The sequence below is a fragment of the Diabrotica undecimpunctata genome, chromosome 1 (genome assembly GCF_040954645.1).
Source record: "Diabrotica undecimpunctata isolate CICGRU chromosome 1, icDiaUnde3, whole genome shotgun sequence".
Taxonomy (NCBI): domain Eukaryota; kingdom Metazoa; phylum Arthropoda; class Insecta; order Coleoptera; family Chrysomelidae; genus Diabrotica; species Diabrotica undecimpunctata.
Genome location: NC_092803.1, coordinates 12,555,178 through 12,573,111, shown reverse-complemented (window position 1 = coordinate 12,573,111; position 17,934 = coordinate 12,555,178). Strand labels below are relative to the sequence as shown.

Here is a 17,934-nt window from a genome sequence, read left to right as displayed (position 1 = left end):
TTTTGGCCATCTACTTTCAGGTATTCTCTGCAGGTATTCATACCAGTTTAGTTTTTTGGCTTCGATAGTATCGATTATGTCTAGGTCAATTTCCATTTCTCTCCTAATGTCTACGTTCCTTATCCTATCGAGTCTAGTATGCCGGGACATCGTCTCCAATAGTCCATTTCTATTGCCTTAATTTGTTATTTGTTTTTTTTTATTGATTTCCCAAAATTCTTCTTTTAGTTTCTTTTGTTATTTTATTATTCCACAATAGTATGTCTAGCTGTCAGTGGCTGCTCTTGCTTGGCCAATCCTAGAATGTATTTCTTCGTTACTCTCTGCTTTTGATGTTATTTGAACCCTCAAGTATTTGATGGTTTAAGTTGCTTTTATAGTTCCCATTTCAATTTGTAGACTTTCTACTTTTTCTCCTGTGACTGAATACTCAGTTTTTTGTATATTAATTGTAAGGCCCCACTTGGTGCACTCCTTTTCCAGTTTTCTAAGCATATAGTCTATACCGCTCTCGTTTTCAGCTAGAATGGCTTGGTCGTCAGTAAATCGGATCAAGTTATCTTGTCTTCGATTGGAATGCCCATATTGCAGCATTGAAGTATATCGATAAAAGGAGTACGACCATCGAATTCTATACTAAATGTAGTTTACTATGATAGTGGAGGGTTCTCGGTCAATTGTAGGAGAATAAAAAAAGATCAGCTACTTCATACTTTTATTGAAGACGTTTCGCATATTAATTCATACATATCATCAGTTCATCTACAAATTAGTTAAATAAACATCCATAGAGACAAAAAAATTGCAGATGATTTAACTTACCAAAGGTATGATAGTAGATCCCGTAGTGAATAAAGTAATGTTGAAAGTGCTATCAATAATGCATTTTGAAACTCTCTTTGGTCTCCTATACTCTAGTAGAAAAGATCTTTTAGCTTTTGCTCTAGCTAATTTTTCAGTAATCTCTTAAGTATTTTCACTGCAGTTTCTCTATGGATGTGCTTGGTAGTAGCGTAAAACCCCTCTGAAACAGAAAGCATTGGGAAACGGGAAAGTATATTTTGTGAGGAAAACCATGTGTAAATTGTTTATGTTTACTTATTCAACTTATTTTTAGATGAACTGATGATGTGTATGAATTAATACACAAAAACGTCTTCAAGAAAAGGATGGAGTAGCTGATATCCTTATATCCTTTTTTATTCTCCAACATTTGACCGAGGACGCTCCACTATCATAGTAAACTACATTTAGTGTAATATATATATATATATATATATATATATATATATATATATATATATATATATATATATATATATATATATATATATATATATATATATATATTGACATTGAGCTTGCCAAAGACTACGGAAATAAACAAGTTTTTAAAGTCATACGTTTTTAAGTAAACGATCAATTACTTTTATTACATTTACTATATTCTACACAAACACAGTTAATTGGACCCTTAGCCGATAAGGTATTTCTAATTATTGTACTTATTGCCCGTAACTTTGTACTTTTTTAATTTTTCGTCTTTGGTCATAACATGAGTGAACACTTTTAGTTAGATTGTGAAACAAATGAAAAAGGAGTTTTTCACTACTGAATAAAGTTTTTTGAAGGTAATTTAACAGAAATATTTATTTTATTTGGTATATAAAAGTAAACGTGTTGGATATTTCTATTTGTAGGAAAGTGTTTAGCCTCTCATTCATTATGTAAAGCATTATTTTTCTGGCATGTGAGACTAGGGAGATGGTTCCATAATTGTCGTATTTATAGAAGCTGCTTTTTTTGTATTGTCGTTATTGTAGATTTTGTCCAATCATCAGGGGATTGCTTGAAATTTCATATCTTGTTGCAATTGAAATTTTTTTATTCCGGTTTCTTTTGTGGCTTTGATAATTTCTGCTGTTATCATATCTGGCCCTCGTACTTTGTTATACTTGAGTTTACTGTTTAATGTTTCGTGAACAAGTTCCTGGCATTGATCCTCTTTATATAGCTCCCGGAAGTATGATCTTTATGTCTCTGTTAAGTCTTCCCTGTTGGTTCTCAGGGTTCCTGTGCGGTCTTCAATGGCCCAAGTTCTTTAAAGTCTCTTGTTATGTATCGTATTTTCCCAAATAGAGCACTGAACTAATTTTCTTGATCCTATCTCTCAATTTCTTGGTTGGTGCAAGGTTGATCAGCCTTGCATCTTTGTTCCATTTCTTTGTTGAGGTTTCTTAAACTTAGTTTTTTCCCTTTCATTATGTACACCACTTTGACAAAGATTTCTTCGGTTCCCAATTATTTTCAGGGTTTCGTCTGCTATCCAGTGTTTCTATTTAACAGGATTATTTAGCATGGGGCGATTAATTGGTGTCTCCCATATCTCTTGTGATGTATGCTTACGACTGGAGGATATACTTTTTTGCATTTCTTGGATAAGGTTATCATTCTTTCTTAGTTCTATCCTCTTTGTCTCTCTCCGTTTAATCTGTCTGTTTGGATTAATGATCTCTTGCGAACTTAAGTATGGATGTAATCCATTTGATTTCTAAACTTATCTTCAGGATTTTTTAAGGTGGTTTAATCCTATATATCAATATATCAATTTAAGTCTATTTAGAATTCATTAAAAAATTAAGATTAACCAACAAATTTCGCAGAAATGTGTATATTGCCTATTACACAACTACCCATTAACCCATTAAATCTTTTTTTGATTAATGTATTTTTTTATTTTAGTGAATTTTGTGCCTGATGATGTATTACATCCTAGCTTTAGTTGCAGTTATTTATCTTTACTTAAAATGGCACTTTTCTTTCTGGACGCGAAAAGGTGTGTACCAAATGGAACCATCTTTCATTTTTGGAAATGTGAGCGATCTTCTTCTCAACAAGCGAAGCATCGCCAAGTTTCTTGACAATATGTATGCGGAGTTTAAATCAAAAGGTTTAAAATATGGAGGATATTATGAAATGTTCAAGCCACGCTTTGTTCCTGTAGATTTAGATCTGATCAAACACATTTTACAAAAAGACTTTTCATATTTTGTCAACAGGGGTATATACTGCGACCCAGGAGATCCTCTATCGATGAATATTTTTAATTTGAGGAATGAAAAATGGAAAAAACTTAGGGCCAAACTGGGTCCTACTTTATCGATAGGTATCTATTAATTTCTACTTACATTTAATATGTATTTCCTTCATTCGTACTAAATATTGGTGTTTACTTATACGTTTCATATTGCTCCACTTTAACTACTTTTCTCTTGTGTGGTGACTACTTGGAACAAAACTACTTGTTTTTAAAAAAAGTATCAATATCAACGTTTTTTTTTTTCAAAAATTATTAGGTGTATAAAAAGTTTATTATATCAGAAAACGTAAATGGTAATAGGAGGAAGGTACATGATGAAAATTTAAGCATAAAGTAAAAGCAAACATTTTATTTTATTATACGTGCTTCACCACCCTGTACAAATACAAAGTAAACAAAGAAAAACGCACAGATACTTATTATAAAATATTATTTAACAATACTAAATTATTTATTATTTTTTTACGTAATTTAAGAACTTGGTCTTAAAAACTATAATTGATATTAAATCAGCTTCACTGATATTTAAATAAAAACTATAATTAGTAATAGCGGGAGTAAAATTTTACTATTCGACTTTGAAAGGTCTTTATTTCATCCTCCTAATTGTCAAAAACTTCGTAAGTTTGCCAAGTATATCAACAAATTTTAATTCTTCGTTATGCCAACTCTTTACGTTTTAGTACCCACTTAAAACAATGTTTTCTTTCAGTATTAGTAGCTAATTTCACCATAATATATAACCCATGCAAGCGATATATCATTATAAACTGCAAAAGTTTTTTGCTATCGTAAGTTAGAAGAACGATAGGCACAAAAATATATTCTGGAGTCAAGCAATAGATAAAAGGAAGAAATATATTATATGAAACGCTTATTAAAAATGGTATGTTATATGATGCAGAAACTTGGAGAATAACAGAGAATAACAGAAGAAAGCTGAAGGCAGTCAAAATTGACGTCTTTAAGCAGTTAGTGGAAGTATCCCGCAGAAAGAGAATTTGCAACGATGAGATAAGCTGGCCGATGAGAGTTCAAGAGTCAACAACGATAAATGTGCAAAGAAAGCAACCGATAAATGGTACGCACATGTCCAGAAAATGGAAATACAAGACTGCCGAAAAAGATTGTGAAAGAAGTTCCACCAAGCCGAAGAAGACGAGGAAGAAACAAGAAAATTCTGGAGAAAAGGAATAACAAAGGCAATGGACACAAGAGACATTAGAATACATCATGGCATGATCGAATGGCATGTAAATTAGGCATCGAGCAACGTCGGCCGGCGTCGCAAAACACGTGTGGAAACCATATATATATATTGTTATGATATGTAAAATCGAGAAAAATATTGGGTTGATTAAAATATTTCAAAGTTCAAAAACAATAAAATAATTCAGATAAGTAGGATAATAACCAACAAACATTTCGAAGAAGGAAAGTTATTAAATTCTTGGATTACCTGTACTAAACAAAATGTAAGCTATACATAAATTATTTCTTTGTTATACTTGAGTGACCCGCATAATTTTAAGTGAAATCCAAAGACAATTGAACCGGGTTTTCCAAATACATTAATGCAGTGATTAAAGACAATAGAAGAGATTTTAGAAAGAGGTTTTTGTTAGTTTTTAAGAATTATAGAAAAATATTATTTGTAAATAAGTTTTAGGAAATTTTATAATTATAGGTAAAAATTTGTTTGTTATCGAAATGAAAAAATGGGGGAATTGTGACGAGTTTTGATTGGCGGAGATTGAAAAAGGTGGGATAGGTATGTAGGAATGAAAGTTTAGCTAGATTTAGGAGAGAAAAAAGATAATCAGTTGGTTTTCCAAGTCTGTAAGACGAACAGTGATTGTTCTCTGGCGGTTCCCGAGAAGTAGCAAGCAGTAGTGTTGAATGTTAGTGAGTTTTTGTGGAGTTAGTGTATCTGACAGAAGCTGAAGCAGCAAAATATTGTAAGTCATATTTTTCGACTTATATTCCAAGAGTCACTGTTCAGGCCAACGAGAGATTCAGTTTATCGTAAAGAGAAGATATTCCAAGAGTCATTTTTCACTCGGGCCAACGAGAGATTCAGTTTATCGAGAGGAGAAAGGCTATCATAATTTGAATGATTTGTGCTTTTGAAGGAGATCATTAAGGACGATATACTTGCAACAATCTGTTGTAAGATTGCTGATTACATAGGGAGCGGTTGAGAGGAGATAATATAGTCTACAAGGAACAAGGATTTGGACCACTCATCATCAGAGAGAGATATTTTTGTTTTCTGCAGTTTTTTTCTTTTAGTGATAACACAATTTTTACACTTAATTTAGAAAGGATATAAATATTTTGATTAGGAGAGTTAGAATAGTTTGGGATTTTGAGATTTCAATTAATATTGTTTGTACCATTAATTTTGATTGTTCACGTACGTAGAACAAAATTTTGAGAATCATTATATGAGATTTGTTTATTGAAAACTTTTGAGTGTGAATTATTTCATTATTTTTATTTCAATATATAGTGTTAGATCATATGTGTTTTTTATTATTCCGGTATTCTTTGGACCTTACCTTTCACATGTAATAGCATAGATATTGAAGCACGAATTTAACCCTGAGATAAAAGAATTAAAAATTGTGATAGAGTCATAATCATATCATTTAAATAATTTTAATTAATCAAAAAATTAATTAGCTAATTATTGCTTGGCGCACCAAGACTTTAAATATCACAATAATATATATATATATATATATATATATATATATATATATATATATATATATATATATATATATATATATATATTATTTGATTTCTCATTACGTTCTTAGGTGTCAGGAGCACTGGAGTCTCAATTTACTAAGCTAGTAAAATGAGCTACGACAATCGAGTTAGCACCCAGATCACGTTAGACCTATTTCGTCGGCAATGAAAGGGTTATAAATATTTAAAATTTAAAAATAGAGAAAACATAGTATGAACCTTAGGGGTTCATCTACAGGCTTCGGAGTCTACAGACCTACAGTACCACTTTTTATTGTTGTAGATATCTATATTCAGCCTCATTTGATTTAGTTATTCTACATTATTCCATTAGTTTTAAAATATATTTTGTCATGAAACACATAATACTCAAATTTATTAAATTTCACCTTTTAGGTCGACTTAAGACAATGTTTCCCATAACAAAAGCTTGTTCGGATCAACTTCGAATTCATTTAAAGGAACTATCGCTTTCTAAGGGATACGTAAACATCCATGAAGTTGGAGCTAGATTCACTACAGAAAATTTCGGCTCAATTGCATTCGGCATAGAATTCAACCATCTCAAAGAATCGAACTTGAAGGTACTTAAAATATGTATAAAAAATATCGCAGGGACTTTTGCAACACAAATAAAGAGATTGATATGTTGCAACTTTCCAGAACACATTCTTCGAAGAACCGGGTATAAGACACACTCTCGTGAGTTAACTTCTTGCTTTATGGATCTCGTAACAGGAGTGACAGATTACAGGGAAAAGAACAATATTCAAAAAAAAGACTTCATGGACGTTCTGCTGCAGTTAAAAAATAAGGGCAACATCACAGACGATGGAGACTCTACGCCTGTAACACAAAATGGTGATCAAGATGAACTCTTTTTGTCAGTACCTGAAGTTGTTGCTCAGTGTTTTGCATTTTTTATAGCAGGTTTCGAGACGTCAAGTACCACAATCGAGTTTGCATTATTTGAGTTAGCAACGCATCCAGATATTCAAGCAAAAGTGATACAAGAAGTAAAGTCTATGCTTGAAAAGAACGACAATGAAATTAATTTTGAAGGATTGAAATCGTTGACTTACACAGAACAAGTCATTAATGGTATGTATATAATAATTAAGGTCTTGTGTCAATTATTTGGTATTGATAGACTTTTAACCCCTTCGCCACCAGGCCTTTTTTGATGCCTTGGAGAGCATTTTTTTATTATATAAAGAAGTATTAATTTGCCATAGGCGCCGCACTAAGGGACAACCCATATAAAAACAAAAATTATAAATAAATAAAAAATGCCTGCCTTTTATTACAACATAGAGTATTTATATGTTTTGTGTTAGTTTTACACATTTTTATACAAAAGCTTATTGATCAGTGGCGTAAAAATGAGAAATAAAGCAAAATAAAAATATTTATTAAATCCACAAGGAAAAAAATAAATTCCTGTAGCTGGCTGTATACCATGTATCAAAAAAAGAGGTTTAATCTTTGTATGTAGGTATATTTAAAAACCCTTAAAAGGGCTAAATCAAAAAACACAAACGTTTTCGGAATAATAATTCCATCATCAGGTTAAAAAGCAGGTTAACATGCCTGAGCCACCAAAATATTAGAGTACGACCCTTTACAAAAAAATGAAGTTAGCAAAAAATGTACATGTTGTTGTTTAAAAGTGAGTGATGTTTAATACTTTATTAGATTTAACTTCAGGCAACACATAACCATGCCTCACGTGAGTTCCAGGGGCCGGAGAGTAAACCTCTTCGAACGGACATCAACTGGTAACTTAAATAATAAAATAAATAAAACAAGAAATAAACAAATTTGTAATACAAACATTTAGGCTTATTTAAAAAAAAATCTTACCAGAACAATGAATTGATGTTATTTATTCATAACTATGAAATTCGTTGAAATACTCCTTTGGACAGAAAAATGCGACAAAACTGTACAGTTTTTACGGTACAGTTAAATTGTCATCGATTTATCGTAGCGTGTATGGCAACCTTTAGGCGACTCGAGCAATTTTGGTGGAAGTGGGGGTACTGTGTTACATTTTGCCTACTGTTTAAATCTTAGACCATTAAAACTTATAGACACGCCTTGTACCGAATCGTTGAAACACATTCTGCGCAAGTGACGTCAGAATATGGCAAGAACTCTAACGTTAGATTGGATTTTTCGAAAAGCCTTAATAAAATTACCTAATTTTAGATGGATTTTAACAAAACTGCAATATTTTGTAAAATATATGGAAGATAAATCATTTAGCAAAGTAATTTTGTAAAAATAAATGTTTAATTTGAAAGTGTACCTACCTCTTCTTGTTTGATAATGAAAAATAAATTTAAAGGATAGAAATTTTACTTGTGGATGGAAGTTTCATTTTAGGGGAAAAATTATGTATATAAATCTATTTATTGACCACAAAATAAAATAGATTTGTTAACTTACTTTTAAGTCTATTGACATTATTATTGAAGTTCTCACCTTTATTGCGATAATGAAAATAAATTATCGTTATTAGATCTTTATATTATTTCTTTAAGATTTTAAGATATTAACTTTTTTAACAAGCCTTCTATTTTGTTGTTGCAACATTTTGATTTACTACTGTAGAACTAATTCTACTGCATGCATCCCCATCGATTTCCCCGTTATTATTTAATACCAAAGTTATTATTTTTCTTGATTACTTATTCCAAATACTTTGTTTTTGTCCTACAAATTTTTAAACCTTTGTTCTCATGAACTTGTCTTAAATCACTGTTACTGTTCCCTACTACCATTACATCATCAGCACCAGCGAATGTAACCTTTTAGCTTCGCTGTCGACGTAAATTGACCCGATTTTGACTGTAATCGAGGCATTGCATAACATTGGGGACTAACAGCTTTGGGCGCACTGCAGGGATCGGTCTTGGACAAGACGCTGTGGAATCTGGCATATGACGGACGGAGTCATGAATTGCGAATACGGAGAAGGTATAACCTCTTTCTTTTCTGGGGTTTGGGAGGAGGGGCGGAGCATACAGGTGGTAGCCATGAAGGAAGAAAAATTGCAGCTAGCTGCGCTAGGAAAGGAGATGCCCAACATTGGAGGACCTAAATCAAAAGGGAGGAGGGCCTACATGGTATTGAGTACCGTCTTACAAGGGTCTCATAATACGAGTGAACAGAACGAGTTTGTTGTGAGTAGCATGCGGCTACAGGACTTGTGGACTATCACGGGATGCGTTACTTTGCATGTGTTACCAGTAGAAAGGAGATATTTCTATGAGAAGAGAGAGCATTTGACAACAGCCATAAAAAATAAGAAAGAGAAAGATCAATGGAAAGATGGCAATAAAAGTAGAACAGCACGGAAAATGTGGCCCAGTAGTCACAGGCGAATGGAGTACTTCCTGGCTCAAGTGCTTACAGCACATTGGTGTTTTGAGGGCGTATCTCATAGGTTCTTACTCCTCTTCCCTGAATCTAATACACGCCAGTTATCCCCAGGGATGGGTTACCTGGTAAACCTGGTTACCTGGTTATCAAATGTTTTATTTTAAACCATTTCAGAATTGATGGCTTTATTGTAATAACTAATCGGTGTTTGCTTTCAGAAACCCTTAGGCTTCATCCCCCCTTACCAGGACTCTTAAGAATATGTAACAAAGACTACAAAGTTCCTAATTCTGATCTTGTTATCGAAGAAGGAACAATGTTGGGAATTCTAGTGTCTTCTATACATCGAGATCCAGAAATCTATCCAGATCCTGACGTTTTTGATCCGGATCGCTTTACGGAAGAGAACATAGCAACAAGGCATCCGATGGCCTTTATGCCATTTGGAGAAGGACCTAGGATTTGTATCGGTAATTATAAACAAATTTTAATTGGTTACTTAGTTGTAGTTACAGCTCACCGGCCTGTTTGCAGCTAGGCCGGCGGGTAGGTGGGAAATAAAATACCACCCGCGGACCAACAGGTGGGGTAGATAGGACTCCTAAGCCGTAGAGAAGGCAACTTATCTAAGAGAAGGATACTCTGATTTAAAACCCTGGTCCTCCAAGTTGGGGGTTGAGGCATCGGGCCAACTCCTCGATACTCGGAAAAAATGATCAAAGTTAAAAATTTCAGCAAAAAGCCTTGGAATTCGGACGGATTAAACTATAAACGAAATTCGCAAAGAAAATGGATTATGAATTTGGGTGCTTGGAACATACAAGGAATAAGGACAAAACAAGAGGAGGTCTTCCGTGAACTGAGTAAAATGAAACTAGACATCTGTGTATTAACTGAAGTAAAGAAAAAAGGAAGAGGAAATGAAAAGATAAACGAATACCTGCATTTCTATAGTGGCGTAGAAAAGAGCGAACGAGCTAAAAGGGGAGTGTCTATAGCAATACATCAGAAACTGAAAAAATGTATTAAATCATGGCAAGAAATAGATGAAAGAATTATCCTCATGGAAATTAAGAAAAATGGCCATGAAATAGTGGTAATTGGAACATATGCACCGACGGATGACACAAGGGTTGACAGCAAGGAAGAGTACTTTAACAAGTTAACAACTGTTCTAGCCACAATTAATAAGAAGAAAGAAATTTGGATCTTAGGTGATCTTAATGCAAGAACCGGAAAGAGCTCCAACAGTGAAATCATAGGGAGATATGGAGAAGACATTCTGAATGACAATGGCCAAAGATTAATAGATTTTTGCGAGGCACATTCTTTGAAAATATTAAATGGTTTCTTCCCCCATAAGAATATACATAAATTTACATGGACGCAGCCTACCAGGAATTTAAAATCAATAATTGACTATTTCATTCATCGTAAAGATTCTAAACTAAAAACGAAGGACGTGAAGGTGTTTAGAGGGCCAGAATGTGGAAGTGACCACCATATGATTATTGCAAAAGTAATGGTGACATTTAAGAGAGAACAATCAAGTCACAAAAATGATGAAGTAACAGACATAGGAACAACCATAGAAAACATAAAATATAACCTGGAAAGCTTTAAACAAGATTCGACAAAGTTCTTATATAAAATTAGAATAGCTCAGAAAATAAAAAATATAGAAACAAAGGACTTAGACCCTGAAAGTCTGTATGAGGTAATTAAAAAATATATTCATGAAGCGGCAAATGAAGCACTGGGAAAAGTTGAAAATCGGAAAAAAGGAAAACCTGAATGGTTGTCAACGGAACTAGAAGAGAAAGTTCTCAAGAAAAAACAAGCATATCACATATGGCTTCAATCCAAAGATCCTCAAGACAGAGAAATATACGCTAAATGGAATAGAGAAGTTAAAAAAGACGTGGATAAGGCGAAAAATATAAACTGGGAGGCTAAGTGTGATGAACTGGACAGATTTATGGCTGGAACAAAAGTGGCGCAAGCTTGGAAAACATTAAAACAGTTTAGGAAAAATGAGAAAAATGAAGACAACATTTCTCTTATAAAGTTAAATGAATGGGAAGAATATTATACGAAACTGCTGAAAGAGGATAGAGTAGAGTACAGATGGGAAAAGATAAGGGAATTAATAGACAACAGAGACGAAAGACAGGAAATCCCTATAATAACATTATCTGAATTGACGGAAACCTTAAAAGAGGTTAAAAACGGAAAAGCCGCAGGGCCTGGAGACATTCCCATAGAGCTGGTTAAATATGGGCCGACTGCACTTTTAGAATTAATAGTAGACCTTTTCAATAAATGTATGTGTGGAGACCAGGAAATTCCTAGAGATTGGAATAAATCTTATATAAGCTCCATATATAAAAGAGGAAATAAAAGAGACTGTTCCAATTATAGAGGTATTAGTGTGACGAGCTCTGTGGGCCGGTTGTACGGCAGAATATTAAAGAAGAGGGTTGAAAGACAGATACAAGATATTGAAGAACAAAGCGGATTTCGTACCGGGAGATCCTGCCTTGATAATATATTTATCCTACGACAAATAATTGAAAAGCGTGTCGAAAGAAGTAGAGAGACCCATTTGGTATTTATAGACCTTGAGAAAGCATATGATAGTGTCCCGTTAAAGAAAATGTTTGAGGTCCTCAAAAGGTCCGGATTGGATTCGACGTATATCCGAGCGATATATAAATTGTACGAAAATGCAGTTAGTTGTGTAAAAATTGGAACCAGAACCTCAAATGAATTTAAAGTCACTAAAGGCCTAAAGCAAGGATGCTGTTTGTCACCGACACTCTTTAAAATATACGTCCAAGAAGCATTGAGGAATTGGAGAAATAAATGTAGATTTATGGGCATCGAAGTGGGACAAGAAACTCTGTATACATTGTTGTTTGCAGATGATCAGGTGGTGGTTGCAACCGATGAGGAAGATATAAATTATATGAATCGAAAATTATTTGAGGAATATGCCAAATGGGGGCTTACTGTAAACATAAGCAAAACAGAATATTTAAAAATTGGAGGAAATACCACAGATCTAAGGCTTGAAAACGCAGTCATAAAAGGCTGCAACCAGTATAAATATCTAGGAAGCATCATATCAGCAGATGGCAGAGTTAAGATAGATGTACAAAACCGAATAACCCAAGGGAAAAAATGCATACGAATACTGAATTCATTACTGTGGTCTAATAAAATAAAGATGCATACCAAACTTCGCGTATACAGAGCAATTGTAGAACCAATTACCACATATGGTGCCGAATGTTGGACGATGACAAAGAATGAACGAGATAAAGTAGACGTTGTGGAAATGGATTATCTTAGAAGGTCATGTCGAGTATCGAGAATGGAAAGAATCAGGAATGAGGAAATACGAAACCGTACAGGAATTAGAGATACTCTTTCAGATAGAATACAAGGAAGGCAATTACAATGGCATGGTCACGTGATGAGAATGGAGGAGGAGCGGTGGCCAAAGAAAGCCTTAATGTATGTTCCGCCAGAAAGAAGGAAAAGGGGAAGACCACCAAATTCCTGGAGAAGAGAAATTACAAAAACAATGCAATCTAGAGGCTTAGAAGAGGGAGATTGGAGAGATAGGAAAAGATGGAGGCTGAAATGCGGGAAGCGGCAATCGCCGTAGGACCCCCGTTATATGATGATGATGATACTTAGTTGTAGTATAGTCGTATAATGTATATATGTGGCTTATTACAACTCGTTATTCATTGTAAAGATGGAATAAGAGGAGCAGAATGAGAATTTTTTGGCTCGAGAACCTGAGAAAATGGAAAGAAAAGACTACAATCAACTACTCCTAATAGCTGCAAGCAAAAACAGGATAGCTTTGTTAATGCCAACATCTGGAAGAGATAGGCACCGTAAGAAAAAGAAGCATAATATAAAACCTTATAGATGTAGTGTTGGACTAGCGATACATTAGCCCAACTAAATTTTCATGTTCATTTTTTACTGAATTAATTTGCGAATGTGAATGATGAGAGTTTGCATGCAAGTAACAATTGGTATAGGTGGGTTTTCGATAAACAGAGTGATGAAAACTTTGGGATTGGTTTTTCTTTATAATTACGTCGAGAAATGGTAGCGATGAATCAGTTTTCACTCCATCGTGAACTGGATACTAGGATGTATACCATTCAGATGGGTTTGAAAAGACACCAAGGTATCCCTGCCATGGGGCCAAATGACGAATGTATTGTCAACATATCGTAACCAACATGTGGGTTGGAACATTGATGTGGATAGTGCTCGAGTTTCGAAGTCTTCCATAAAGATATCGGCAATTACTGGAGATAGTGGGGAGCCCATTAGGGCACGATTTATTTGTCTGTAGCATTATTTTAGAAGACGAAATAAGTGTTGGACATACAATGTTTAATGATAGAAGAGTTGTCTTGCTGGATACTGAATTTGGTTTTCAGAATGTTTAGAGTTTTGTTTATAGAAATGTTCGTAAAGAGTGAAACGATATCGAAAATTACTAGAATGCCTGACGGTGCGATAGGTTATTGTTTAAGAAGTTCAATAAAATGAAAAGAATTTTTGACGAAGAACGAAGCATTTTAGGCGAGAGGTTGTAGAGGTTTGACCAAGTGTTTGGCAAATGGTTAGGCCGTTGTATCTGGGACAGTTATATGTACTGACAATGGGACGTAGAGGAATAACGGGTTTGAACCTGAATTCAAACCTACATTAGCCAATCCGAGAAAAAACCCTGAAGTTCTTTCAGGGTTTTTTCTCGGATTGTCTAATGTTAGGAGTAGGAGGCTTGAAGTTACTAACAACTTTAGCGATGTCTTGTCTAGTTATTTCAGCGTCTTTGGAAGGTAAACTGGAAATGGCTTCTTCAGTTTGACAGATGATTGTCTCAATTGGAATGTGACTGAAATAAATAAAGTTATAAAGTTTCTTTGTAACTTTAATAGTATATATAAACATACAAGGAACAGAATCAGAATTGATAATATGGAATCCGAAGAGTTCATAGTAAATGAGGGTCTACGTCAAGGAGGAGGCCTAGGCCCCATAATGTTAAAAATTGTCTTGGATGACATAATTAAAGAAAATAGAGCAGAAACATTGAAATTATATGCCGGACATAGAAATCTAGAAGCAGTGTGGATCTCAGAGTGTGCATACTCAGACGATCTAGTGATAGTTGGGATAAATGAAGAAGCACTCAATCGAAATTTACAAGTATGGAACGCTGCACTCATTAAACGAAATGAAACGACAATAATGAGAAGACGAAAGTAATGGTATGTGAAAAAAAAATCGGTTGCCTGTAAAGTCGGTTTTACGGGCGAAGATTTTACGTGACAACGTCTTTTTCTCGGTAGAATATTTATTGATATGAATATTATTAAATTGCACAATAGGAACAAGGAATTGAATGAAAATAAGAATTGCACAAATTTTAACTATAGAAATATATTTTGTTTACTAAAACATTGTACATGTAAACTCAGTTTCTCAACTTTTGTGTCAATCTAACAATTAATCAATCAATCATAGTTTACGATAATGAAATATTAGTGTACAATTATTTACCTTTATTGTTGTAGTTGTTGTAAATGACGAATCTAAGCACTCCACATTTTCACTACAGACACAGCTGACGATACTTTAACCACACGTGTGAACTTGTATTATGACGCTTTCTCGGTTTTCCAACGCCAAGAACGCTCGAGAAAGACAGAGACACAAGAACGCACCGATTCAACGCGCCTAATTCTCTAGTGCTGCGCGCGCAGCGGACCGATCATGTTTGAGTGGGAGAGAGACGCAAGGCATTCGCCGGTCCGGCGGGCCTCTCTCTCGTTCGGTGACTCATCGTAACAAACGTGAGCGGGCGTTACACTTTTTCATGAGTGACTCCGAGCCACAACCTAATTTAAGACGTTGTCACGTCAAAAAAAATAGAAAACAAACGAAGATAACACTTAACGGAAATACACTTGAACAAGTCGATACTTACAAATACTTCGAAAATACAGAGCATAGAAATGAAGTTTCTTAGAAGAATAATAGGTATAACCAGGTTAGACAGGATTAGAAATGAGGCAGTCAGAGAACACCTTAAGGTCCAACCAATTATTAAGAAAATTGAAGTGGCCCAACTGAGATGGTATGGACACATGGTGAGAATGAATCAAGAAAGACCAGTTAAAAAAGTATGGGAAGCCAGAAGACAAACCAAGAGACCAAGGGGCAGGCCAATGAAGACATAGGATGATAATGTAACCTCAATCCTAGAGACACGAGGAATCAGCAAAGAACAAGAAAGAAACCAAGCAAAGAATAAGAAGCAATGAAGAAAACTTGTACATGCAACTAACTAAAGACATTACACCCGACACCTTAAGGTAAATGGGTTTAGGATTATTTATATATACTGCTACTACTCCTACTGATTTTTGAAATATTACTGGAACCATAATGGCTACATTGTTGAGAGTTTCTTAGATATTTGGTCTCATAATTATAGATTGATCCATTTGGCAATCATTTTCTTGTGCCATGTAAACTTAAATATTGTATTTTGGGAATAAACCACAATTAATTACGTTAGTTTGGATGTTTTGATTTCTACTCCAAAAATTTTTCTCAAAAAAGAATATATGAGTATCGTCCATATTTCACTACCCTACAAAACAAATGCCATAATTACCTTGCGGTCGCTTTTAAAATAATTCAATTGTTCCATATATTTCCCTCACACTATACGTTCGGTGTCACACCCTTATTATTAAAATTTACATTTAAACTACATACAGGCTTTTGTTTTAGGAGCTAGATTTGGTATGACGGTTGTGAAAATCGCACTAGCAACCATACTACAAGATTTCAGCGTAACGGTAAATAAAAAAACTCAACTTCCTCTAGAGTATTCAAAAAAGTCAATTAGTACTCGACCGCAAGATACAATTTGGTTAAATCTACATCCACTGGGGTGAAAGAGGAGATTATATTGTTTATTATACCAACAAATAAAATGCTTTTGTTCGAATTTGGTATATATTTTGATAACGAATCCCACTATAATACCCAAAATGTACAAAGGAAATTATTCTAAAGGATACCTTCAGAGATATATCCCTTCGAGCAAGTTACACAGGTCATATAAATGAAATAAGTCTAAATTTTTACATTAAATCAGCTTATTTTTGTAGAAAATAATTACAAAAGACTGCCATCTTGCTTGAAGACTTTACCATCCTTCCAAGACTCTCCTTATAATATATTCTCCGTCACATTAAATACTGTTATGGATGAAATTCATTTGAAAGTGTGCCAAATGTGTGTTTGTTTCCTCAATTATATAAGAACAAATAGATAATATGGTAGACCTACTGCTTTTTGAAATATTTCTGGAACCATAATGACTACATTGATAAAATTCTATCCCACTGCTAGAGAAATAAACATATTTCTTATTTTACGTTCCTAAATGGCCCGTTCTTAACCAGTATATTTCAGCTAGTCCATCGTTCAAGGTTTTATCTCATTAGCTCTCTTTCAATAATTGCTAGCTAGCTCGGTAGCTAATGTTTCACCACCAAACCCGGACTCAACGAACTTCACCTAAATTAGACTTCACCAAGAGATTAATTTATGAGCAGTTGTTAGCTGAACAGTTTAAAAATTTAAGAATTTAGAAAAAATAAATAAACAGTTTATAATTTATAAATTTAATATGTAATATTTTTATGTTTCATTGTAAAATACAATTTCGTTATTTAGATATAGTCTATCTATCCTATTTTCGGGGGGTTAGGTGGAAGAGCAGTTGTATCCACTGTTACACAGTGGTATACAAACTGAATCTCGCCCTACTGATATTATATTTTATTGTAAAGAAAAATTGATTTTGTTTGTTAATGAAGACATTTAGATTTAGCCATACGGCTCACACTCCCTCTAAGGGGAAAATTCACTCATCCCAGATACCTACGGTATCAAAAGGATTGAGCTCTGGTGGGACTCTTTCCGTGTTATCGAGCCCTAGGTGACTTGGTATGCTGGAGTATCTCCCAAAAATTTTCGTACACATCTGGACGTTGAGAGTAGTACAGCTTTCTGCATGGTCTTGTAGAGATGTTCATTCAGACCTAGCTTTTTTATATTTTCTAGGAGGTTCTTTGGAATGACTCCAGTAGTAGAGAGAATAATAGGTATTGTCTGGGTACTTTCCATGCTCCACTGTCTTCGTATTTGAATTTCCAGATCCCTGTACTTGGCAATTTTTTCGTTCGGTTTAACACGAAGATTATTGTTGTTGGGTATCGCCACATCAATTAATGTTATTTGTCTATTTAGTTTATTAACTAGTACCATATCTGGTCTATTATGTGCCACTGTTTGTGTCTGTGAGCACAGTGCGGTCCCAGTATAGCTTGTAGATTAGTAGACATTTATTATTATTATTACATTATATCATACAGCCTCAAGAGAATAGATGCGCTATTGGGTCCAGCGGCTGCAAAGAACAACTTGCCATCGGCTCAGTTATTTACCAAAAAACAATCCCCTACTGCTTTTATTGACTACAAAAAAGCCTTTGTGGAAAGACCAAGTCGATGATAATATGTGTGACCTTTTAAAAATGACCTTTTTAAATCATATAATGACAGATTGGA

The 17,934-nt window shown here is 34.2% G+C and overlaps 2 protein-coding genes across 2 annotated transcripts in view; one reads left to right on the top strand and one right to left on the bottom strand.

Moving 5' to 3' along the window:
• LOC140444752 (probable cytochrome P450 6a14) overlaps positions 1-17,934 on the bottom strand; it is a 190,891-nt gene that overhangs the window by 128,191 nt on the left and 44,766 nt on the right. The gene's annotated exons all lie outside the window — the stretch shown is intronic.
• On the top strand, positions 1,493-16,294 carry LOC140444770 (probable cytochrome P450 6a14). The gene is made up of 5 exons (XM_072536533.1): positions 1,493-1,631; positions 2,743-3,166; positions 6,254-6,958; positions 9,463-9,714; positions 16,085-16,294. Exons 2-5 carry the CDS (start codon positions 2,758-2,760, stop codon positions 16,249-16,251), a joined length of 1,533 nt encoding a protein of 510 aa, XP_072392634.1. The 5' UTR covers positions 1,493-1,631; positions 2,743-2,757; the 3' UTR covers positions 16,252-16,294.